This window comes from Contarinia nasturtii, unplaced genomic scaffold (genome assembly GCF_009176525.2).
Source record: "Contarinia nasturtii isolate CC-2019 unplaced genomic scaffold, AAFC_CNas_1.1 Cnas_scaffold_695, whole genome shotgun sequence".
NCBI classification, from domain to species: Eukaryota; Metazoa; Arthropoda; class Insecta; order Diptera; family Cecidomyiidae; genus Contarinia; species Contarinia nasturtii.
Genome location: NW_022198046.1, coordinates 9,175,541 through 9,201,106, shown reverse-complemented (window position 1 = coordinate 9,201,106; position 25,566 = coordinate 9,175,541). Strand labels below are relative to the sequence as shown.

The 25,566-nt window shown below is 33.1% G+C and overlaps 5 protein-coding genes across 13 annotated transcripts in view; 3 read left to right on the top strand and 2 right to left on the bottom strand.

Moving 5' to 3' along the window:
* Positions 1-13,541, top strand: part of LOC116341252 (tyrosine-protein phosphatase Lar) — a 380,836-nt gene extending 367,295 nt beyond the window's left edge. For 5 of the 9 annotated variants that reach the window (XM_031768206.1, XM_031768204.1, XM_031768200.1 and 2 more), the window contains 13 exons: positions 4,528-4,536; positions 5,833-5,972; positions 6,032-8,259; positions 8,337-8,769; positions 8,835-8,918; positions 9,039-9,170; positions 9,265-9,343; positions 9,430-9,818; positions 9,890-10,000; positions 10,065-10,134; positions 10,200-10,304; positions 10,441-10,571; positions 10,636-13,541. In XM_031768206.1, the coding sequence (XP_031624066.1) occupies positions 4,528-4,536; positions 5,833-5,972; positions 6,032-8,259; positions 8,337-8,769; positions 8,835-8,918; positions 9,039-9,170; positions 9,265-9,343; positions 9,430-9,818; positions 9,890-10,000; positions 10,065-10,134; positions 10,200-10,304; positions 10,441-10,571; positions 10,636-10,704 (3,980 nt within the window). In that variant the 3' untranslated portion in view covers positions 10,705-13,541. The remainder of the gene's footprint in view (positions 1-4,527; positions 4,537-5,832; positions 5,973-6,031; positions 8,260-8,336; positions 8,770-8,834; positions 8,919-9,038; positions 9,171-9,264; positions 9,344-9,429; positions 9,819-9,889; positions 10,001-10,064; positions 10,135-10,199; positions 10,305-10,440; positions 10,572-10,635) is intronic. The other 4 variants (XM_031768205.1, XM_031768202.1, XM_031768208.1 and 1 more) reach the window with 1 other exon arrangement.
* Positions 13,542-14,205: 664 nt separating this feature from the next.
* Positions 14,206-15,260, top strand: LOC116341258. The gene is made up of 2 exons (XM_031768214.1): positions 14,206-14,594; positions 14,669-15,260. The coding sequence occupies exons 1-2, from the start codon at positions 14,283-14,285 to the stop codon at positions 15,107-15,109; spliced, it is 753 nt and encodes a 250-aa protein (XP_031624074.1). The 5' UTR covers positions 14,206-14,282; the 3' UTR covers positions 15,110-15,260.
* Positions 15,261-16,194: 934 nt separating this feature from the next.
* Positions 16,195-21,430, top strand: LOC116341254 (dentin sialophosphoprotein). The gene is made up of 8 exons (XM_031768210.1): positions 16,195-16,337; positions 16,773-16,927; positions 17,490-17,563; positions 17,722-17,828; positions 17,891-18,602; positions 18,723-20,065; positions 20,145-20,321; positions 20,410-21,430. The coding sequence occupies exons 2-8, from the start codon at positions 16,881-16,883 to the stop codon at positions 20,662-20,664; spliced, it is 2,715 nt and encodes a 904-aa protein (XP_031624070.1). The 5' UTR covers positions 16,195-16,337; positions 16,773-16,880; the 3' UTR covers positions 20,665-21,430.
* Positions 21,431-21,706: 276 nt separating this feature from the next.
* On the bottom strand, positions 21,707-23,697 carry LOC116341236. The gene is made up of 5 exons (XM_031768180.1): positions 22,984-23,697; positions 22,817-22,887; positions 22,632-22,742; positions 22,243-22,556; positions 21,707-22,184 (listed from the first exon to the last, which is right to left on the bottom strand). Exons 1-5 carry the CDS (start codon positions 23,126-23,128, stop codon positions 21,938-21,940), a joined length of 888 nt encoding a protein of 295 aa, XP_031624040.1. The 5' UTR covers positions 23,129-23,697; the 3' UTR covers positions 21,707-21,937.
* Positions 23,698-24,459: 762 nt separating this feature from the next.
* Positions 24,460-25,166, bottom strand: LOC116341174. The gene is made up of 2 exons (XM_031768089.1): positions 25,071-25,166; positions 24,460-24,999 (listed from the first exon to the last, which is right to left on the bottom strand). The coding sequence occupies exons 1-2, from the start codon at positions 25,113-25,115 to the stop codon at positions 24,637-24,639; spliced, it is 408 nt and encodes a 135-aa protein (XP_031623949.1). The 5' UTR covers positions 25,116-25,166; the 3' UTR covers positions 24,460-24,636.
* Between the last annotated feature and the right edge of the window lie 400 nt (positions 25,167-25,566).

The window sequence follows — 25,566 nt, the reverse complement described above, 5'->3', positions numbered from 1 at the left end:
CTTATATCTTCTTCACACAATTTTATAAATTTCAAACTCTAAACGATATCTCTTTTATAAATATTCCAGAGTTTGAAATTTACGTACAAATTGAGCATTTTACATTTTTAACTAATTTATTACGGAATTTAATATTTTTCTATCCACATTGTGAATTGAAAGATGTTTAAACTGAATACCACTTATTTACTAAAACGAGAACACTATATGCATTACATTGTAACATGCTCAATTGTTACATCGATTTAATTTTCCGTATAAAAATGCGGTTAATCATTACTACAGATCTTCCTTGTTGTGTGCTCATTTTTAGTGTGTAATGCAACAATGAAGATCTACTCTCAATAAATGTAAGTTGTTGAATGCAAATTTATTGCCATATGTTATTCGGATGATGTTGATGGAAATTTGTGCACAATTTTTTGTTCATTTTTCTGTAAAATATTGCTGTTTGACATTAAAAGTAGCTTTTGTGACCGAATTACACTTGTTCATCTGCACAATTGAAGCATGTGAATTGTGCATATGATCATCATAAGTACTTGATGGAAATGCTATTACGGAAGTTGATTTTCATTGAATTATTTATTTTCTCGTTGAAATTGTATTTTTTAAACGCATGAAAATTTATTTTTTAAAATATGTTCCCTTTTATTTGGGTTGATTTATGTACAGATAATATAGTTTTTGAGTTTTGCCTTTTTCCCATTGCAATTATTAAATTGGAAGGCATTATCATTTAATCTACATTTAATATACTTTTGTGCACCGCATATATTGGTTTATTTTTGCGAGCTTATATAACGAGCCCTCAGGGAATGTGTTTGTGATGCGTTTGCAAAATGGGAAAAAATGCGTTTCCCGCCAAATAAAAATAGAGCATAGCACGTCATAAAGAATCGAGCTTTAGTGTTTCCATCAAGTAAATTAAACGTGTTTCATCTGCTTTTAATGTTATTGCGATAGAAGATAAACGCAATACTGACGAATAAAATTGTGTACCATTTTTTTTTCTTAAATTTCTGGGAAAATGTTTTACGTAAATGTTTTTCATAATGGGCGGAGGCTTAGCACATAATCCTACAAATGGAAGGATTTGACATGAATCGAATCTTGTTGTTTCAAGCTACAATTGTGCATACATTTACCAAAATTGAATGATCTTTTTTTTATCAACACATGTTTGCCACAAATCTTATTGTGTTTGATGCCAAATGGCATAAATTTAATCCGAAGAGCATATGTCAATCATATTTTTTTAAATTATTTGGAAATTTACTCAATATACATAAATAATAATTTATCACATATACATATTTTCAATCAAATTTCAAGCACCGCACCGTTTTTTGGTATGAGCTTAGTTTTGACATGAATTTCGAAAATTTCAGTTTTTTTTGCGTAGTAGTACACATGCAAATCAAAAGTCGTTGAGTTGCTTTTTTTGCATTTAGAGAGAGACAGAAAAAGAGTGGCCAGTGCCAAATTTAGTGCATGATTTTTTATAATATAGTCATGAATGAAACGCACACACATTTAGTCGAACATTGATTTATTTTCTAATATTTTTCTTCTGAAATTGAAGTCGGTTTTAGATTTTGATTTTGCTTTGAAGTTTTTGCATATATATATTTTTTTCGAATTTTTGCTCTCGGAACAAACAATATTGCTACCTAAACATATACCCAGAATCAAAATTTCATCGAACACGGCAGTGTTGCTATTGTTTTTCGATGCGTATTGCTTTTTTGAGATTTGCAATGAAAATTTGATTTTGGGATGCAAAGCAGTTTTTGAGTTTTTGCACATGTGTTTAATTTTTTTGAACATTTTTTTTTTGTAAAAACATTGATTTTTGTTACGTGACAAAAAGTCAAAGTTATCAAAAAAATATTCATTCGCGGTCTTTTCCTCACATACACATATCAATTCCTTAAATCATTTTCCTTAACATGCATAAAAAGAAGAATTGCTTTTGCACTATTCCACATAAACACACACATACAAATATCCATTCTCGCACATTCATCAGACACGAAAAAGCTCGAATTAGAATTTGAATAAATAATGAGAATTTAAAGGGCACCAAAACAGTTTGACAGTATCTTATAACTCGCACATCATTTGTTTTCTTTCACACAGAGCACCTATTTATTGTAGTTTTCTATAAAAAAAAAAGAAAATCGAAACTAACAGATCAGTATGTTTTGCAAGGGAAATATTTTAGAATTAAATTTTAATCAAACAAAATCTAAGTGTTTTTGGTTTTGTTTTCATTTTGTTTTATTTTTCATTTGTATTTTTTTTATATATACAACGGCACCAATTAGTAGCTGAAATCAAGTTGTCTTTTAAAACAATGCACTTGAATTTTGCACTTTATTATAAAACCGTGCACTTAAATAGCAGCATTTCACACGCACCAATTGTTTTAATTACCACCATGACGCAAACAAATTGATTCTCTCTTTTTTTTTGTTAAAAATTTTCTTTTGTTTTCGAAACGCACTGAAATGCACCAATTCAATTAGATAAATCGATTTCATTTGTCATTTGTCGCACACAAAAAGCCAATTAGATATCATGCAACTATGAAATGCGCTCTTTTGTGCCAAAAAACACAATCAAAATTTCAATATATTTTTTTTTTGTCTGTTCGTTTGTAATGTGCAACGTTTTATAATAAAAAGCACCACACAAAATTGATTGAATTACACACACTGTTCTTTTTTATATATCTGCACCTGTAATCTATTATGATTTTACGATACGTTTTTCAAACTATTTCCTTAGAAAAAATTCGTTTGTTATTCAATTTTTCAAGTGACAGCTGAAATATGATGAATCGATTTTTGATTGGACGAACACACGCAATTCCAGCGATTGCATCGAATGCGAGTTTTATCAATTATAATATTGTTGTTCAATTGTTTAAGTCAGGTATATACAAACGTGTGAATGAGCATGGAATCAATCAGAAAACCATCGATATTTTTTCACCCGAGAGAAAATAAAACAAAGAAAGAACACGAAATTATTCAATGGAACTGATGAAAGCGAATAAACAATATTAATGTGACTGTGTTTAATTTATTTCATTTTTTCGTTTTTTTTTCGGTTTAATTCCGTTTATGTTGATACTGGTTTGTTCGTTGTGTGAATGAATGGAAAACGAACAATTGCAACGATGAATTTGCCGGCGTTTCTAAAGGTGCAGATAACATATTTGAGATAAGGACACAAATAGGGTTTTAACTATCGAATTAATTGAGAACAATCGCAGGAAGATTTATAAACAAATTATACATTTGAATACCAACCATAAACGATGAAATACAATATTTAGACATATTCACAAACACTAACAATCATTTCCTTAAAGACATTTTCATCGACAAAATATGATTCGAACTTTTGTCATTGCTAGCTTTTATTTTGATCACTTTTTATTTAATTTGGCTTCAATGCATGAAACCAAACAAATTACTGCTATTTTCACAGACAGCAAGAAATGAGCCATTTTTTGCGTACTTGCTTTGATTGAAAATGAACTTGTTGTTTTTATCCAATTATTTTGTAATTCATGTATACTTGATATCTATTGAAAATGTCCACAAGAATTATCACACAAAACGAAAATATCAAAAATTGTTCATTTCGTGCGTGTGTGTGAAAAAAAAAACAAGAAACTTTATCGATCAGTTTGCGTTTCAGACGAATAGAGAGTACGCAGAAATCCGACTTAGAGTTTTCGTTTTTCTAGGATAATATTTTGTTTTACTTTTGTGCGGTAATTTATTTCCCAGAAAGACATCAAAGCACGAAATTCTTGATGTTTGAGATTGAAAAAAAATAACGCTAGGAAAGAAAATACTAAAAAATGTGTGCAAGTCTTGAAATTAATGACATTTTTTTTCTTTTTCGTATTTTCATGATTTTTCGTATTAATTAAAAAAAAAAACTCATATTCATACAATGCCATGTATTTTGCAAATTATGCCAGCTTTGGACTATAAAAAATGGAATTTTTTGCTTTTTGATACCATTGATGACTTTTTTCATAACATAAACAGGAGGAGACGCCAATCGATTGCGATACCGATGGAAAATCAACTTAATTTTTAAACGAAACAAAAAATTGTTCATAGATTTAAAAAAAAAAACAACCATAACATTTTTGATTAAATGTAGATTGTCTGGATTCGATTTCAATGATCTTATCATGTATTTTTCTTTGTTTTGCTCTTTTTTCGTATCTGACTATTTTGTCTGCGGCAATTGATTTTCTGCACATCGGTAAATCGTCGTCGTCGTCGTCGTCTTCGTGCGCAACAAACGTAATAAATTTGTTTTTGGCATTTTACGCATTGTTGTCTATGTGTACGCGTTTGTCAATGATGGCTTCGCAATTCACTACTTTTTTCCAAACACTTTTTTTTGCACAAACATGGATTTAAAACGAATAAAAATCAAAAACCCAAACCTTTCAAACTTAAACCGAAAACAAAACAAAAATACGAATTACAGACGTAAAGAGTGAGTACCGAGACGAAACCATAAAATTAAGAACTTTTAGATGACGTGTTTTTTTGTAAATGACCACCATGCAATCATATATTTTGGTTTTTGTTGTGTGCGTGTGTTTTCATTTTGTTTTTCCGTCATGGATAATTGGTATATTATTGTTATTATTCCATTTTGTTTTGCTGTTACAGTTTTTTGTATCGTGAAAATTTGATTTTTCACGGACATTTTTCGTTGTCTGGTTTTTTGAATTTTGCTGCTTCAAAACACCCTTTGGAATTTGCTTTGACCTTTATTTTCGTCATTTTTTCTGATTTAAAATATATTTTATTTTTTATATTTTTTGAGTCTAAGAACATTTTTAATAATTTATGTTTTTTTTTAGATTTTTGTATACTTTTCATTTTATTGTTGATATTAGTGTTTAAATGTTTCAGCAATCATATAATGTGTTGGAGTGAAATAAGGATATTTTTCTTATTAAATAATAAAACAAATACTAACTATTTTTTTATAATTTTTAATAATTTTACCGAGCAATTGTTTCAAAAACAAAATTCTTTTTTTGTGCATTTCTTTTTTATGTATATTTTTTCTCTTCAACATGCAACCTGCTGAGGACCTTTAATTTGTTTTTCTCTTTTTTCTTTCTCCCGTTTTGTTTCTGTTTATTAACCAAAATTTAATCTTTTTTCTTGCATTCAAAAAAGGAAGCTTACCGGACATAATTACAAATTTTTTCTTTTTTTTATCGATTCTAATAAATAACCGAAATAAATTTTTGTTTTTAAGTCATCGTCTGGCACTCGAATAACAAAAAGAAATTTGTAGATTTTTTTTGTTAGGGATTGTGACAAAGTCACAAGATCTGGTATTCAAATGTGTAGCAATTCATTTGCACAAACACCCGTTAGGTCAATGAAAAATGTAGGAAATATGTTAGGGTTACAGAAGGGTATTTTCACGTGATTGATTGTGATTGTTCACTAATTGATAGGAACTGATACACACACACACATAATTCGATCTTCTTTTCTAACAACTAACCCGATTTTCGTTGTTTTCTCTTAATTTTCGATTTATAATTACCTATAGTTAGGAGAGAAAGTGTCGCATAGATTTAGAAACTAAAACAAACAAACAAACAAAAACTGAATAGAAAAAGTCGAACTAAGTCGATCGATAGAATTTTCAGTTTTGAATAAGTTTCTTCATTTTTTTCACATTTTCTGTTGAATGTTATTATAAGACGCAGTTATTGTGATAGATTCTAATATGATATGATTTTATATATTTCAACGTAAACAGTGCCTGGTGAACCTCAAGATGTACGAGTTAATGCGATTAATTCGACAACGCTTCATGTCATTTGGAAGCAACCTCAGGAAAAAGATCGAAACGGCATCATTATGGGTTATCATATTCATGTTCAGGAAACAAAAGAAGAGGTTTGTTTTAACATTTTTTGCATCGAATTTTATTGTTAAAAATACTCCTTCTCAAACAGGGTCGTAATAATTTCCTCAACGAACCTATGAAATTTGATGTAACCGACGCATTGGAATACAATGTGAGTGGCTTGCAACCGGACACAAAGTACTCGGTTCAAGTGGCAGCATTAACGCGTAAAGGTGATGGAGACCGAAGTCCGGCTATTGTTGCAAAAACACCAGGTGGTGTCCCAGTTCGTCCGGTGATGAATATCAAAATTTTGGAACGAGATCCGACTGTTTCAATTGAATTAGAGTGGGAACGACCTAATCAAACGTATGGTGAACTGCGTGGCTATCGATTGCGTTGGGGCATCAAAGATGAGAAATTCCATGAAGAGGTCTTGAATGGGCAACATTCAACGTTGAAGAAAATTAAAGATTTGGATCGTGGTGTACAGTATGAATTCCGTGTGGCTGGTATGAATCACATCGGAATTGGCCAAGAAACAGTAAAATATTTGGAAACACCAGAGGGTATACCGAATGGTTCACCAACCAATATTACAGTTCAATTCCAAACACCGGATGTTGTATGCATCACATGGGATCCACCGACCCGAGTGCATAGCAATGGAAAAATCACCCGCTACGATGTACAATTCCACAAGAAAATCGACCATGGTTTGGGCACTGAACGTAATACAACCACACGCAAAGCTGTTTTTACTAATTTAGAAGAAAACACCGAATATGTATTCCGTATTCGTGCGCATACAAAACAGGGTGCCGGTCCGTTCAGCGAAAAGCGAATTGTCGAAACTGAACGTGATATGGGCCGAGCTCCAATGACCGTTCAAGCCGTTGCCACGTCAGAACAAACGGTTGAAGTTTGGTGGGAAGCAGTGCCATCACGTGGAAAATTGATTGGCTATCAAATATTTTACACAATGACCGCCATCGAAGACTTAGACGAATGGCAAACGAAATCAGTTGGCGTTACTGAATCGGCTGATTTAGTGAATTTGGAAAAATTCGCTCAATATGCAATTGCAATTGCGGCACGATTTAAGAATGGCCTGGGAAGATTGAGTGAGAAAATTACGGTGAAAGTGAAACCCGAAGATGTTCCATTGAACTTACGTGCCTATGACGTAAGCACACATTCCATGTCATTGAGTTGGTCACCACCGATTCGTTTGAATCCAATTAGCTATAAAATCAGCTTTGATGCCGTCAAAGAATTTGTGGACAGTCAAGGTATAACACAAACACAGAATATTCAACGCCGAGAAATTATGCTGAAACATCACATTCGAAGTCATATGATTGGTGAATTGTCGCCGTTTACAACGTACAATGTTAATGTGAGTGCAATACCAAATGACAATTCGTATCGACCGCCGACAAAAATTACAGTCACAACACAAATGGCTGCACCACAACCAATGGTGAAACCCGATTTTTATGGTGTTGTTAATGGCGAAGAGATTCAAGTGATTTTACCGCAAGCGTCCGAGGAATATGGTCCAATTTCACATTATTACTTAGTTGTTGTACCAGAGGATAAATCAAATTTGCATAAACTTCCCGATCAATTTTTGAATGATGAAATCCTACCACAACAAGGACGATCTGAACGACCGCTTACACCGTACATTGCAGCCAAATTTCCACAACGAGGCATTCCGTACACATTCCATTTGGGTTCGGGCGAAACGCAGCACAATTTTACCAATAAAAAATTGGAAAAAGATAAACGTTATCGCATTTTTGTTCGTGCCGTTGTTGATACACCGCAAAAGCATTTATACACATCGAGTCCATTTTCAGAATTTTTATCGTTGAATATGCGTGAAGCTCCACCCGGCGAAGCGCCAAATCGTCCAAATCCAAATTTGCCACACGATGGAATAGACGTGATTAAGGGTTTAAATAGCGAAGAACCCGAAATGGTTTGGATCGTCGGTCCGATGCTATTAGCGATCGTAATGTGCACGTGCCTTGTTGCCTTTTACATTGTTAAACGTCGTCGTCAACCATGCAAAGCAGCAGATCAATCTGCCGTAACACGTCCATTGATGGCAGCCGATTTGGGTGCAGGACCAGCACCAACCGATCCCGTTGATATGCGACGATTGAATTTCCAAACACCAGGCATGGTCAGCCATCCGCCAATTGCTATCTCTGATTTTTCCAATCACTTGGAACGCTTAAAATCGAACGATAACTTGAAATTTTCTCAGGAGTATGAGAGCATTGAACCGGGCCAACAATTTATGTGGGATCACTCGAATATGGAAAGGTAACTGTTTTTTTTATTATTAGGTACTTCATTAAGAATTTTTATATTGTTTTTATTTGCATCTATTTTAAATCTAGCAACAAACCGAAAAATCGGTATGCCAATGTAACGGCCTATGATCATAGTCGAGTGATTTTGCAATCAATCGAAGGAAAATCCGGTTCTGATTATATTAATGCAAATTATTGCGATGGATATCGTAAGCATAATGCATATGTGGCTACGCAAGGTCCATTACAAGATACATGCGGCGATTTTTGGCGAATGTGCTGGGAACTACGAACAAATATGATCGTTATGATGACACGTCTGGAGGAACGCGCTCGGATTAAGTGTGATCAGTATTGGCCGACACGTGGCACAGAAACTTATGATCAAATGACCGTTACAATAACGGAAACACAAGAATTAGCTACATATTGCATACGTACCTTCCAAATTTCGAGACAAGGTAGCATCGAAAGGCGCGAAATTAAACAATTACAGTTTACAGCATGGCCAGATCATGGGGTAAGAATATAAAATATATTTTAATATTTTTCTCTATTTTTAATATTTTTTCTTCGTTTTTTTAGGTTCCCGACCATCCTGCTCCATTCTTACAATTCTTGCGTAGATGTCGTTCATTGTCAATGCCAGACGCCGGTCCAATTGTTGTTGTAAGTTTAATTATCACAATTTCTATGCAAATTTTATCTATTCTTAAGAATTTGACAGAATATTTACTGAATTTGATATATTTTTTGTCTCTTTTTCTTCAAATTAAATCGAAAATTTAGCATTGTTCTGCCGGTGTCGGGAGAACTGGTTGTTACATTGTAATCGATTCAATGCTCGAGCGGATGAAACACGAGAAAACGATTGATATTTATGGTCATGTTACGTGCTTACGCGCCCAGCGAAATTACATGGTAATTTTTGTCTAGTTTTGATCAAAGTTGTTTATCTATGCACGAGCAACCACTAAAACCTTCGAACTTTCATACTATACCCCCAAAAAAACAGGTACAAACGGAAGACCAATATATTTTCATACACGATGCAATACTCGAAGCAATCATTTGTGGTAACACTGAAGTTCCGGGTAAGCAACTAGATTTTGATTATATGTTGTTTGTAATGTCTTGAACATGAAATAAAAACTAAAACGACTTTCTTTCGATATTCCAGCCCGTAATTTACATAATCATATACAAAAATTGATGCAAACTGAACCTGGCGAAAATATCACCGGCATGGAAATGGAATTCAAGAAATTGGCAAACATTAAGGCCGATTCAATGCGATTTGTGGCGGCCAATTTGCCGTGCAACAAACATAAAAATCGTTTAGTTCACATTTTGCCATATGAATCGAGTCGAGTATGTTTAGCACCAATTCGTGGTGTTGAAGGTAGTGATTATATCAATGCCAGTTTCATCGATGGATATCGATATAGAAATGCTTACATTGCTGCACAAGGTCCGTTACAAGACACGGCCGAAGATTTTTGGCGCATGTTGTGGGAACACAATTCAACCATTGTTGTTATGTTGACCAAACTTAAGGAGATGGGAAGAGTATGTTGATGAGATACACAAAAAACTTTCAAATTCAATTTCGATTTAAAATATTGATGATATTTTTTTAGGAAAAATGTTTCCAGTATTGGCCGCACGAACGTAGCGTTCGTTATCAATATTATGTTGTTGATCCAATTGCGGAATATAATATGCCGCAATACAAATTAAGAGAATTTAAGGTAAAGTTTTGAATTTAGCAAGAGAATATAAGTACAATTAACATAAAAAAATGATATTTGACAGGTAACTGACGCTAGAGATGGTTCATCTCGAACAATTCGTCAATTTGTGTACTGTGAATGGCCTGAACAAGGTAAGATGATCATTTATTAGAATTAAATTTCATTCTTAATTTTGAAATTGTTTTTCGCGTCACAGGTGTGCCGAAGTCCGGTGAAGGATTCATCGATTTTATTGGCCAAGTGCATAAGACAAAGGAACAATTTGGTCAAGACGGGCCAATCACAGTTCATTGTAGTGCAGGTAAGGGCATTCAATTCTGAGATCTTCTAAACTTAAATGTGTGAAAATCTGAAATGAACGCATAAATTTCGATGAAAAAAATGAACAATTCCACTTTCGAATCTTCTAAAAATATGAATATTTGATTGTATTACAGGCGTAGGTAGAACTGGCGTTTTTATATCATTGAGTATTGTTCTGGAACGTATGCAGTATGAGGGTGTGTTAGATGTTTTCCAAACAGTTCGAATACTTCGATCACAGCGACCGGCCATGGTGCAAACAGAGGTATTTCTTCAAATTCAAAATACTTTGTAGAAAATATCTGATTCACTTTAATTTATTTTATTAGGATCAATTCCAATTCTTACACCGAGCCGCACTTGAATACCTGGGATCATTCGATCATTATGCAAATTGATTTGTGTAAAACTCCAAACCAGCCGCTTTATGTTTTATTTTTGCGCAACTATACCGAAGTGAACGACTCGAATTTAAATTCACAGATTTATGTTGGAACAAACATATTTGCCATCTAAACTTACCTATATATCAAGAAAACCAAGCTTAACCAGCAAAAGAAAAAACTTATGGAATTCTATGTTCTAAGTTATGTTTTTATTTTTTTGACGAAAAAAAACGGACATTTAACTCTAAGATTCAATTAGAGAGAAAACAGAACAATCACAAATGAATTTCAAAATTTCGATGAGAAAACATCGTCGAACATTGTCGGAGACATTTTACTCCGCATATATTTGATAGCACTGTAAAAAAAAACAATTAGTAATTATTATTAAACTCATTAGCCATTTAAACGAAACCAGACTGTTTGTTGCTGAAAAATTGTAGTGTGAAAGTCTTAGTAATGTAAGCTTCTGGATGTATCTAAATCCATGGATATCATCAGTCCGGAAATGTTTGGGAAGTCGGAGTTCGATCTAAAATATTTGTGGTTAATCTAATATTAAAGAAAAATTAATTATGTGAGAAATTAAAATTAAGATTAAGAGGAATTATTACGTGTAACAAACAATATTAATTGTCAATTCTTCATTTAAAAAATTGTAAACTTTTTTTTTTTGCAATTGGGGAATGGAGAGAGACAGGAAAGATACCAAGTTCAAATCACACATACCGACACTTTTTTTATATACAAATAAAATAAAAACAAAACAGTTCCATAAACTACAAAAACAATCACTTCTGTTGAATCTTTTCAGTTGAGCAATAGTCTTCCAAAATGTTCAAATTCCATAAAAAATAATTCTATAACTTCAACTTCTGTTTCCAGTGACCACAATTTTCATTTTGTTATCCATTCAAACACAATCAAACACAATCGACCCAATTACAAAATGCTTGTGTAGATGAAACTCAGCATTTATGAGTGGACTATATATATAATACGTGTGTTAACGCGAGATGTAAATTTATGCAAACTGAATAAGACTTGAACAAAAAGGATGAAGACGAAACGTGTATAAAGCAAAGTATTAAGATCGATGATAGTAATTGCATAGAAAAACTTAATCGATAGCCCATAGGATAAGGAACTATAGCTTAATGAGTGAAATAAATGTAATGCAAAATTAAATAAAATTCAAAATGGTTAGCAACAACAAAATTATTTCAAAAATGAAACATTCTGGGAAATTTCATGATTTTTTTTCTCCCCAAATGAAATTCGCTTTCGTACGAAATTTCGAACTTAAAAACCATTTATTCGTCTAAGAATTGCTAGTATAAATTTATTGAATAAGAATGAAAAAAAACTCTGTATCTTCGTAAGCAAACAATTGTTGAAATCGTGAATTAAGATAATCGCAATGAATAAGAGATTTATTGATGAAATACACAAATGAAAAACAAACAAAACAAAAAATTGAAATTATGAAATGAAAATCATGTGACAAAATATATGTATACAATAGCATAAATGGCGTGTAAGCGCTCAAAGTCGATTACCACTAACAATCTTTTCAGCTTTCGCTTCAATTCATTTCATTTCATCGGCTTTTTGATCATTTCAACACTTTTTTTTCCCCTTTTCAAACAAATAAAACGATTTGAAAATTGTATGCAGTCATTTCTTCTAAATCAATTTCCATCACCTTAAATTTGCCGTGTTTTTCTTTGCCATTTCATTAAATAACTATATTTGTGCACCACAACATAAAAGTCAAATAAAATATTTCGTCTGCTATTTCCGGTGTTCATAAAAGAGAGAGAAAGAAATGAGTCCAATTAATTTCTTGCCATATCAAATTTGCAAATTATATCAATCGAAATTACTGAATTTAAATCGAGAATCGAATGAGCAATGTAACATCTAGTAGTCTTTTTATATAGTCAATTTGTACTGTTCCAAGCGATGGGAAAGCAACAATAAATTTACGATTTCAAAAGCCATATTTTGATGATTCTTAACATATCATCCGTCATTAAATCACCGAGTCGACCTTTAGTTTTTCGCCTCAACAAATATTCACAGTTGTAGAATCACAAACGCACACTTAATTCATATTAATCTTGATTTAAATAATAACCGTTCCGCTCCAGCAGATCAGCTGCTATGGTTGAGGTCTCAATATAGATTGCAGAATCACTTTTTTTGATTAGGTTTTAAATTTAGTTAGCACAGTAATTTGTATCTATTAAGATTAATCTTTTATTTGTACAGAATAACGTGATAAATCAAAACAAACGTTTTCTAAAACTACATTTACTCGCCATTTTCTATTGTGTTTGTTTTTCCTTCGGTTCCCATCATGTTCAGTTTAGTTTTTTCAATACATCTGTTCCCAATCGCATCATCGACAATACACTCATGACAAAACTCTGTCTAAACTAAAACACCTATTTCGGAAGAAAAAAAATCTCACAATTTTGCATACTCGCAAAGCAACTACAACACACAACAAATCTGAACTAAATAACAATTTACAAACACAGTTCCAATCTAAAAAAAAAAATTGTATAAAAACACATTACAAACTGATTGCCCGAGAATGAAAGCGAGACTTCTATTCACAACTTATTGAAATGTAACATCACCATACAAAATTTTTAATTACAGTCTTGACTTTTTGTATGGTGGCGTTACATTTAAATAAGTTGTGGATAGAAGTCTCGTTTTCATTCTCGGACATTCAACTGATTAACTATACTGTCATATATAATAAGCGTAACAAATTATTGAGAGAGAAAAAAATAACAAACAAACAAATTGTATGATACATTGAAATAAATAAACAGAATTAATAAGAAAAGTTAAAAAAAGCATTTTTATTTTTAAACTTAGTTTGCGGATATCTCTTGAATCTCACTATAATAAATTATTGATGGGGAAATTCTTATTACAGTCTAGATTGCAGTAAACTTTTTATTTCGAATGTACGCTCTATGGTAAGTCGCAACATAATTTCTCTAGAAAAGAATTTGTTTTTTTACTTTTTTTTTATTTGTAATGATAGACAAGTTTTTTACTTTATTTAATAAAATTCGCTTTATATTTAAAAATAAAATAAGAGCGATGATTATAAGCATGAATTTATATCGCTTCTTTTCTATCCTTTGATAATATAGCAATAAAATTACAAAAATAATCATATCGAAAATCTTTGTCAATTTCTCTTTATTACATTCAACATTGATGACCGGTTTGCGTTCTAGTTTTCTACGATTTACAGGTATATCGTATATATTTCAGATATTATTTATGGTCATCTAATTTGAATTTGAAATATTGTGGTGTGAATTGACGTTGAACACGACACCACCGTATACGGTTGCGCCACAAATTTTAACTTGTCAAACTCGAAATTATTGTGTCTTCCGTTTATACGTTGTATATGTACTGATAAATGAATAAAACGATTAAGTGACCGCTCGACACAGTGTGTATAAAAAGTCATGTGTTTGCTTGAAATAAGTTTAGTCTCTCATTGTCCCTTGATGTGATAACTGGTGTATTGTATAAGCAAAACGAAAAAAAGTATGAAAACAATAATCTGTGTGATAGCATGTGTGTTGGTGATTGGCATATATGCCGATAATGCTGCTGTTGTTCGACCAAATTTAGCACAAGATCAAATTAATTTGCCAGCGGGTCAAAAAAATACGGCAACAAATCAAAATAATGTTGCGTCATCAACAAATCAAATTTGGACCGATGTAAATGGTACGCGATGGGATTTGGGAAAACTACATTTAGTCGATGCAAAACGTATTGTTGATCATGTTACCACAAATATACCAAGAATATTTACATGGAGAAGCTGGAATCATTGGCTTGATGGATCTAAAAATGTGTGTATTACAATAATCATTTCGAAGTGGTGTCGATTTATTAATATTGATACATTTTTCTGTTTAATTTTTAGAATTTGAAAAAAGGTTTTGACAATGTGTTGGCCGGTGAAGGTATGGCATTTGCAGATAAATCATTTGTGCTGAAATTCCGAACGGCATACGATGCATCTGATATAAATAAGGAATTGGTGACATCGTCTTGGACATCGCCATCTGAAAAATGTCCACCATCACAAGATTGTCGCTATTATGGTATTCTTATTTTTGATGCTGAAAGTCGACCAGTTGCAAGTCTTTTCTGGCAAGCAGCAGACAAACAGTTCGTTCGTACCTACAAAGATAGTGCCTGGAGTGGCGTTGATGTAACACAATTTGATCGGTGGTATCGATTTGTACAAAAATCTCAGGATCAAAATGCTCCGAAATTCACACTTCCGAAACCATCATTGGCACCAGATCAAGCCGCCGCGGCTGCGGCAGCAGCCACTACACCAGCCAATCGTAAAGGATAGAAAGAATTCTTTGTCTTCGAAAATTTGTTATGAAAAAGGTCAATTCAACGTAAACATTCATAAATAGTGCGAATTCAATTTGAAATATTACAAAGCATATCTTTTATAATGAATTCTTTGCAAAAATAATAAAGCGCATTTATAAAAATTATGTTTTGACAACAGTATTTATTTTGAATAAGCAATGAGTAAAGTGGAGTTTGCATTGGACGCAATTTGTGTTGTTCGTACTTTGTGAAAAGGTGACGTATCGACTCTTATAAATCTCTTACAAGGTCAATTACAATAACAATGCCACAGTGAGTACGAAACACTAATTAAATACGAAAAACTGTCAAGTTTACATACATCGCTTATGTTACTGTATTAACCTTGAATCAAGTATCAGACAAAACACTTCAAACATCGGATGCAACCAATAAAGCATATTTAGAACATATCAATCACATTGTAGAAATAATATTGTCGCTAAAACAAATATGTTCAATTTAACACAGTTGCATATTTTCTCTTTCGACATTTGACAGGAGATATAACATTTTTATCTTTATTATTCTTCTTTAAATGAACATTTGGTTTTCAAACGAACATATTTTCACGACAAAAGCATAAGTGTATGCTTAATTTCAATAATTCAATGCTCAAAAACATATGTTAAAACATTAAAAAGAGAATGAAGAAAAAATATGATCCAATCGAATGTCGTAAGTAAAAAAAATTGATAAAAATATCAATATGATTCAGACCATTGCCCCGAGCTAATGACTTATGTACACAAACTTGTTTCTATCTTTTGTTTGCTTCGCTCTTTCAAACTTATTCTGTTTGGTTAAACAAATTCGCTGAAATGACTGTATTCAAATAAGAATGACTGAACTTGTACGATCTGGATTCAATTCAAAATATTAAAAACGTTAAAAACGTAAATCACATTTGAAATGCGTTTGAATGAGAATGTGAAGTGAAGGAATTTGACATTTGACAGTGCGCATCTAGTACTGCATGGATTTGTCCCATTCATTTTGTCAAGCAGATTTGAGCATGGCTATGTTGGTCGAACTGTCAATCATATCACAATAAATTTAGTGTTAAATTGTATTATGATTGTGAAGTTTGTTTTTTGTTGAATCGTCGTATTTTGTTTTTTTTTCTCTGTCTGTTCGTTACAACAATATAAAATCAAATTGATAAACTTATCACAAATGAGTCGAAAAAAATCCAGCAAATGGTAAGACAACGAACTATCTACCGCGCCCAGAGAAGAATTTGTTTTATTCTACTCAGAAGAGCAGTTTAATAGTTGTACAGTTCAAGAGAAAACATCATACACATACTAGAATCGCTTTGATGTTTTTTTTTTCTTCTTTCCTCGCTCTATCTATATCGTTTGTGTAGTGCACGACTCTTATTCGCTAGTTCTAATTTAAGTGATTGTATATACATGTTGAAACAACAACAAATGCAAATCGTGTGTTGAAATGTATTAAGACAAAAATCTTGGTGCAGTGAAAATAACGCATTGGCACGCATATGCAATTTCTGCTGTGTTTCATCACTGGAAATTGTTTCTTTGTTTTGTTTCCCACCTCCGCTGCAATAAAAAAAAAGAAACTATGCAACTAATCATATGAATCTTTGATTATTTTTTTTTTTGCTTCTGCAGACCTAACGACGACCGAATAATTTGATGAAACACACAGAGAAAGTGAGTAAGAAAAAAACTAACACACAAACATCACACAGTTTTTTGGTGACCTGACCAAACAACATAATGGATGATAGCATTATAAATATCGATGATGAATGTGAACTATTTTCGTGAGTAATACCATTATTATTCTTGATTTTTAACCATTCAAGTTTTCAAGAAAACCATTTTGTAGATTTACAATAAAATGAATGTATCGACACATAAAGAATAGATTGTTCGCATAAATTACAAGTTTTAAACAAAATATTGTGCTCTGTGTGTGGGTTTTCTAAAATGACATCTGTTAAAACAACTTTGTGTAGAAAAACTTGTTTTGGATGGTATGCGATGACATTTTTTGCCAAGAATCGGAAGAAAATTTCGTCAAAAAAAATTGCTAACAATGAGAAAAAACCTCATTGATTTGTGCTCAATTGTGCGCGGTGATCCGATGGCACGAATAAACAATGCGTGCTTGTGTGGGCGAAAGAGAAAACATGCAGCAACAATTATATACCATATTTGTGTCGAAACATTATTTTATTCGCTATTCTTCTTTGCCACTCTCACATATACAAATGCACAAAATAAATAGTCTCATGGTCATAATAATAAAAAAGTTCATGCATTATTCATCGCATGTTGGAGAGGAGAAATTAATGTGATTTTTTTTTTCGGTTCGAATTTTAGGCTGTCATCAGACACAGACATCCAAAATATTGTTGATCAATGGAAACGTAATCATGAAACCACCGAATTTAAAGGTAAAATTGAACCTTAACTACCGTAAACAAAATCGATATAATACTAATCGCTTAGTACCTATGAAAAATCAATAGATACTAAAAAAAATTCTGTGTATATACTGTACACAATGACCATTGACATAGGTTTCTAAATAATATAATCGCATAATTTTCAGATTTAAAACATGTGGACACACGAACATTTACTCGGCCTAAGAAGAAACTTTTCCCATGCACCGATGTAAACAGTACATTTTCAAATAAATCTTCCAGCGATGAGTTGGTGAGTATTGATAAAACGACTCAATTGTTTTATGGCAATAATTTAATTGAATCAATTTGCAGTCGAGTGATCAAGTGGCAACAGCATCGTCATCAGGCATGCCAGTACCAAAGATCGATCTAAAAATCGGTGGTTTGGTTACGAGTAGCATGCAACGAAGTCTATTGGGCGATGTTTCCCCGCCATTGCACATGGATAATTCAATGGGAAATAGTTTGATAACCAGCAATGACTTTTCAAATATCGATTTCATGAATGAGACCGGTGATAGTTTGGCCATTGCAAATTTCAAACAATATCGCCTCTCCGATGCAATTGCCGACCGTAATTTCTTAGAGCGTTTGACTAATTATGATGAAAGTCTGTTTACAAAAGATGCCGACATCAATAATGTGGATTTAATCGAAAATGGAAATTGCACTGGTTCCAGTACTAGCACATTACAAAATTCAACCGACAGCACAAGCAATTTGGTCACGAAAAATGATGGAACATTCTCAGCGCCCACAACAAATGCAAATGGAACGTTCGATGCAAGTTGTGAAGTGGATAAAACATTTATTCGAGCACCATCGGCCAATGTATCGATAAAAAATAGCACATTCGAATTGGCCATCAAACCCAATAATCAAACATTTGAAACGCAATCGAATAAACTAAGCATTACAATACCAGTGGTTTCCGATTTGGATGATGAAGAACTAGCTCTATGCGATTCACTCAATGCGACAAAGATTTTGAATCCCGATATGAATTCAACATTTCAACTAGATGGTGAGTCATTTTCATACAATTCAATGATGATTCAAAACATGATAAATCGTCATGGATTTTGAGTCCAAAACAAACAAAACAATCATTCATCAAACATTGTGTGTGTTTTTTTTTTTTCAGAATACCAATCAACACCCGCCGCTGGAAAGATAAGAAAAAACCGTCAATCTGATTCACTAACAATGCTATCACCGATTTTGTCTGAAAAGAAAAAGAATCTCACACCAAATGTTGACAAATTTGATAAATTTGTTGATATCGAAATCGAAGATGTTCCAGTGTATCTGAGAGAATCAGTGACAAAAAATGCAGCCCGTGCATCAAATCCAACCGGAATAAATACGGAATTGATTGAAAAAGAACGTGAATCTTTGGCGAAATTCGAAGAATTTGAAAATACAATGCTCATTTTGGAGAATAATAAAACCGAAGAAGAGTTTGATGATTTACTGAATAGCTTTGGTTCAAATATTCGAAATCCGCTCAGCCAAAAGGTGCGCCAATCATTGGATAATATCAAAAAGCGTCATTCATTGATTGGCATGGAGAAGCAACATCATGACGAATTGAATCGAGAAAAGACTTTAAACACATCAAAAAATGGAAAATACTCAGAGTTTGGTTCAAGTGAAAAGAATCGATTGAATGACACAACTATCCGTTCGCCCATGATTACGTCAACATCATCATCGAGTGGCAGTGGAGAACGTTTGCTTCGTCGAAGTCGATTATTTGATGATGTTATAAATACGTCAACCGATAAGATAACGGACAATGGTGCTATGGAACACAGTAGCTCTTCCATTGGATACAATGATAATAAACAAGCGAATGAACTGAATTCCACACAAACATTAAACAAAAAAAATCAACAACACCTTGAAAAGGACTATTCTCCAAAGACTGATACAACTGCGACAAACCCCATTTACAACACCGATGACAGCAGTGCCGAAAACAAAGCGAACAACAGAGATCGTTTTAAGACCATTCGTATTTTCAAACGACCACCGGAAAACGCAATTCAAATACCAGATCCAGGTGAGGCATATGAAGAAATGCAATCACCCGTACGCACTGTTCGATCAATGGATGTGTTTGCAACCAAAAACACAAATTCCCCGAAACAAAGACAGACTGAAGAAGCAATTTCAGCAACTGCCAAGGCAATTAATACCATGACATTTAAAAAATCTGGATTGGCACGGCCGCGTCAATTGAGTGGTCTGGTAAAACGTGATTTTTACAGCAGCAGCAAATCAAGTTCACACGAACTTTTATTAAGCGATGAACATCTTGCGAAAACGCATTCCAAACCAGTTCAACAAATCAAAAGTCCGATGGGTATCAAATCGAAATCAATACACAATCTTTCAACGGCCAAATACACATCAAAACTGACCACAAATCGATCAGATGCTGCAGACATCGAACAATCGTCATCGACGAGAAATTCAAATTTGGTAATTTTAGAGCGGTTTAGAGATTTTGATTCAAAAATTGTACATTTGTTTGATTATTATTTTTTTTATTCATTTGCAGTCATCGCATACGTTCAAAGTTCCGGCACCAAAAGCGTCAATCACAATGCGATCACGACCAGATGCTGTTGGTCAACCGAGAAAATTGGGCTTAGTTCGACCTTCGTCTGGTTACTATGGCTACAATACAAAACGAACCGATTCAGATTCTGATTTGGGTCGATTTTCATCGAATAATGTAAGATTTTCGACAAACAATCGAAATAATAAGCCATTTTTTAATTTGATTTTGTCAAATTGAGTCTAACTTTCGTTTTCAATTACAGAGCCTGTCGTCTGGTAGTTCAAAGAGCAGTTTGAGTCGCGGAGAAACGCCAGAATCATTTGCCGCAGCGAATGAAAGTACGAACATAACATTTGTTCAGCCGTCTTTGGCAAAGACATCGAATGTGCCATCACGTTTGAGTACAGCAAATGGTAACACTGGACTTGTTCAGCCGAAACTTTCACTTTTACGACAACCCAATCAAATTCGAAGAAGTGCTCTTCCACGTCCAGCTGCCTATTCAACTAAACGATAAACTTTCACCACATTTCTATCGATGAAACTGCAATCCTTTCTATATATCAAATCAATGGCTGCAAAAAAAAACTTATTTACATCATTTGATTAAGATGCTCTCGAATTTAGTGAAATTATTCCATTATTAATATTATTATTTATTATCTGGCTTTGTTCAAACCAAAACTACACAATGAATTGCTTGTTTACCCTTTATTATTATAAATTTATCATGTTTCGTACAGAATAGACATAAGCAATATCAAATGAGATTTAAGGGTGGATGCGAGCGCAGACAAAGTGCTGTAGTGTATTATGAAATGCCTTATTAGCTAGCTAAGAGTGTGGAATTGAATGTGTTTTTATACGAAAGAAAGAATCCCTCATCTAACAAAATATTCGACCAACCATAGCTTTCATTGTTCTTTTTTTTTCTTTGAACTCGAGCTTTATGATTATTCCGAACACACAAATATTCAAAGAAAAATTGTTAATTCAAAGACCATTTTACAAACGATTCCGTTTTGCCTTGATTTATGCATGTACATAACAATTTCAATAATTTTTGTTCATTTTCTTGAATCAATTGATTATAAACAAACTAGCCCATTTTCATGTTTCATTTCATTGTGATATTTGCAAACAAACATTGATTATCAATAACGACAAAAATAAAAACCAAATATACTAGACATTGTATTTGAACATTTAAAATATCCAAAATGCTGTAAAATTCAATGTAAATTACAAATAAAAAAAATGGTGTCACAAATGTCCATCTCATATATTGCGGGTGTCTTGCCTTTGATTGTCTCTTTTCCGAGAACCTTTTAATTTGTAAGTATACATTTCATTACGACAAAAGTCACCGGAATGTCAACTGACCTGATTTAAAGTTGTCATTGATACATTTCCTTCATTTATTCTTTCATTAAAAGTCTTGGTTTGATTTCATTGGTCTTTATTGTTTTTAAAATATTGAAGTTTAATTTTTCAAATTCATTGAGAAAATATTAAAGTATGTCATTGTACAATAATGTACATTGTTTTTAAATAGACCCAAGTAATTGCTACTTTCCAAATTATTTGGAGAATTCTGTTGTTTTTTTTTTGAATCTTAATCTATAACATAAATGTGAGATGTGAAAATTGTTTTCATATACTCGAAAATGTGATTCGAATTGAAACATGTTTAAGTAAATTTAGCTCGGTTTAGTAATTCGTAGTTATTTTGAGATAGCCTAATGTCTTTCAGCATCTTCTTGATCACAAGAGTTGCGTTGTTCTTCCAGTTATTGGTGTGATTCACGTGACTTACGACACTCGCGCGAACGACGATAATAGCCCGAACGACGAGACTCGCGCGAGCGATTTCGAGGCCCGATTTTTCCAGGAACTATGGCTGGTGTTGAGGTGTCGCGTGAAGTAGAACGACGTCGATGTTGATTCACACCAGCATCATTTCCAAATGAATGGCCTTGGATATTTGGTGATCCGTGTCGATCCATGTCTCGCAAGTTGGCCACATTTGACGTGGAACTAACAAAGAAAAACTATGATAAATGGCAAGCAAATTTAACAAATCATTTTGACTTACGCATTGCTCAAATGCGAAGAACTAGCATCACCAAAATGTTGCATATCCATCGGTGATGAATCGATAGAACGTCGGCGTGATGATGTTGATGAACCAGACCGCAATGGTCCGATGACCTGCATAATGTCCATTTCATTCAACTCTGTTTCATCGAGTTCCAAAAGCGCATTCATTTGATCTTCGGGTATAACCTTTAGAATTTGTTCGCGGTACTTTTTGGTCATGTCCATGACTTTTTCAAGCTCTTGCATATGTTGTTGATTGCCAGCACGCACCTCTGCTTCCCGTTCTTTCACATTATTCAATCGTTCCCGCTAAAATAATACGAAACAATAATTTTGAATAAAATATAATGCTTGAAGGATAAAAATAGGCAACGACCGAAATACCTGATATTGAATGGCCTGTTGATGCAAATCGAGTTGAAAATCAGCGATACGAACTACTTCGTCGAACAAGTTTTCGATGTTAGAGAACTTTTTTCGGATGTTTGCTGGCATCTAAACAACAAAATCAAAACAATGAAAATGATTGTCTTTTGTTTGGAACGGGGAAAAATATATAAACATCTTACGTCATCACGAATTGGACACACGCTGACGGTTCGTTTGCAAATATTACAATCGATTTTCATGCCATTTTTCACTAAAATTGATGACATTGATTAATTCATTTTTGTATTTTGTTCAAGTTTTTTTTTTAAACTCAAAAATGATATTTTTCGCGAAAAATTTTACTTACTTCGACGGGCGCATCCAGAGCAAGCTACTTTGTTGCATGACAAAAAGAAGAATGTGGTTTTTCGCGTGAATTCTTGAGCACAAAATGTGCACTGCAACCAATCTAATTCGTCCAAAAACGAACCAGCCACTGACGATGCTGCCATTTCTGATTTCAGGTGCCGCAAACGATTGCCAAATAAAATTCTTTTATTTATCTAAGAAAAACGAGTACTTGGCGTCGATTGGAATATTTGATATACTCTGTGTTTGATTCGACGATAATTTTTGATCTTGATATGAATCCTCAATTGGATGGTCTCATGTACACTAATTAAACGTATCGAACTGCTGAACTGATTGTAAGTCTGAATGTTTTGACCGTTGTCAAAAGACTGTGATGATGATCGGAGTGATACTGTCGCCTCCTCTACGGCAAATTGGACGATGAACATTCAAATGACATGCCGCATCTTCGGGACAGTTTGACAGTCATCACACAAACGGAATATTAAATACGATCACACTCTTCTGTGCTTTCTCCCAAATTGGTGCGTCAACTAATTTATTATTCAAAATTAAATAATTTTGCCATTGTTTACATTCTAAACAAATGCGTGGTGGACGTATTTTCCGAATGATTTCAACTTTTGCCACAAAGTTAAAATCAATCGCAAAATGTCACAAAAATTATAAGAAATGAACCCGAATGAAAAATCAACGAAATAGCGAACAATTCAGAACAAACCGAAAATGATTCTGACTGGCTAAATGAAAGTGTCATTCGAATGTTTAATATGAATTGAAACGAACATAATTCTTCGTACATGGAAAATTCGTTAGATGTCGTTGTTGAGAGTCATAGTATTTTTTGCATCGTATGCTACTACCTCAATTATGTCAAATTAGAATAAGTAATTGAACCGAAACATGCATCCGTTAACATTTATTTCTATAGCAAATAGAATCAAACAATAGTGTTTTGGGGATTCTAAAATCGGAATTTTGGTAGATTATAATGTTTTAATCCACTAATGGAACAACAATCACAAAACATACTAGAATCTTTTCAATTTTAGGTTGTGCATTCGTATGTTTCTTCTTAAATACAAATCCTGTTATGCATTCAGTAAAAATTAAAGATAATTGGTTAGAATAAAATGTTGACCAACCTGATTCTTTTTGTTGGAATAAACAATTTTTTTTTGCTTTTTATTCCTAAAGTAAAATATTTATTGTACATTTTTATTGATTTATAATTCCACGTCAATCATACCCAAATAAAATATGTCTGATGTTAGCAGAATTCAAAGCTACAAACAATAAACAGAAACGTTTTACGTGAATGAATAGCAAAGAAGTGTTCTTTTAACGACAAAAAGATTAACTCCAAGTATAAAAAAGGGTGAGAGAAAATAAGATATATTTTAAGAGTTTCAGTGTTATATGGAATATTTACATTGTAATGAGTGTCTTCATGAATATAAAACCAATTTTGTTTGTTCTTTTCAAATGCAATTTTTTTTATTTATACAGGTTAAGCCTGTTTATCGTGTACATAAGGAAATAAATAATGGTGTTTGATGATATAAATTCGTAAATCCATTGTAGGTAAATTAAATAAGATACATAATCGTATGTAAAGTAGGAAAAAAGCCGGTCAAAGTAATGCTTCTTAAGTGGAGGCGGTTGAAGCGGTTGAAGCAGTTGAAGCAGTTGAAGCAGTTGATGCTGTAGAGGCAGTTGTGGCAGTGGTGCTGCATCTGCGGCATTTTCTGCATTTACGGCATTTTTTGCCTTTCTTGCATGAACATTTCGATGAACTACGAACCTTTTCTACTTTAACTTTAATACATTTGTTCTTTTGAAGGCTACTGCTTGATCGTCTTTTGGCTTGTTTTTTAAGTGGAAATGCGATTGGGTCGGCAAGAGCTTCTGGATCGGCCAAAGCAAGTGGTTCTGCCTCAGCATCAGCATCAGCCACAGCCAACGCCTCTGGATCAGCTTCTGGCTCTGCAACTGGCGAGCAGTGAACAAGCTAATTTAAAAATCAAACAAAGTCATTAAGCTTGATAGCAAGAGAAAATAAAAAAATTATTTTATACTTACAACGAACGAAGTTGCGAATAGCAAAAATAATGTCTTTGACAACATTTTGATTATAGCTCGATATGTCTTTTTAATGAAAGTGAAGATCGAATGATGAAATCGGTTTAAGCACTGCCCTTTTATATCAAAATCACTATTTCGGTCATGGCATTTTTCACTAGTTAAACTTATTTACACAAATTCGAAATAACAAATCAAATTTATTTGATCCAGATTTTAAGGAAAATGTAAATAAAACTAGTCGTTTTAAATGATTTTTGTTTACTTTATTTTTTTATTTTGGCAGAGTTATGATATTAACTATTTCAAACTTCTTTTTAAAAAAAATCATTGAGGTGGTCCGGTTCGGTGACAACGACCAAAGCAAACACTAAACATTTGTAATTTTTGTTTATTTGTCAATAAACACTTTTTAATGACCAATATACGTATTTTTCATATTAGTTACACAATGAGAAAAGTGGCCAACACATGAATAGATTTGTTTTACTTCTTT

What these genes read in the sequence shown, in the direction of transcription:
- LOC116341258 (XM_031768214.1), top strand. Translation starts at nt 14,283, where the DNA reads ATGAAAACAATAATCTGTGTGATAGCATGTGTGTTGGTGATTGGCATA. An exon ending in GGCTTGATGGATCTAAAAAT is followed by an intron (nt 14,595 to 14,668) that starts GTGTGTATTACA and finishes TTTAATTTTTAG; the next exon opens with AATTTGAAAAAAGGTTTTGA.
- LOC116341254 (XM_031768210.1), top strand. Translation starts at nt 16,881, where the DNA reads ATGGATGATAGCATTATAAATATCGATGATGAATGTGAACTATTTTC. An exon ending in TTCAACATTTCAACTAGATG is followed by an intron (nt 18,603 to 18,722) that starts GTGAGTCATTTT and finishes TTTTTTTTTCAG; the next exon opens with AATACCAATCAACACCCGCC. An exon ending in GTCGATTTTCATCGAATAAT is followed by an intron (nt 20,322 to 20,409) that starts GTAAGATTTTCG and finishes TTTCAATTACAG; the next exon opens with AGCCTGTCGTCTGGTAGTTC.
- LOC116341236 (XM_031768180.1), bottom strand. Translation starts at nt 23,128, where the DNA reads ATGGCAGCATCGTCAGTGGCTGGTTCGTTTTTGGACGAATTAGATTGG. An exon ending in AACAGGCCATTCAATATCAG is followed by an intron (nt 22,557 to 22,631) that starts GTATTTCGGTCG and finishes GTATTATTTTAG; the next exon opens with CGGGAACGATTGAATAATGT. An exon ending in TCTTCGCATTTGAGCAATGC is followed by an intron (nt 22,185 to 22,242) that starts GTAAGTCAAAAT and finishes TTTCTTTGTTAG; the next exon opens with TTCCACGTCAAATGTGGCCA.
- LOC116341174 (XM_031768089.1), bottom strand. Translation starts at nt 25,115, where the DNA reads ATGTTGTCAAAGACATTATTTTTGCTATTCGCAACTTCGTTCGTT. An exon ending in TATTCGCAACTTCGTTCGTT is followed by an intron (nt 25,000 to 25,070) that starts GTAAGTATAAAA and finishes TTTTTAAATTAG; the next exon opens with CTTGTTCACTGCTCGCCAGT.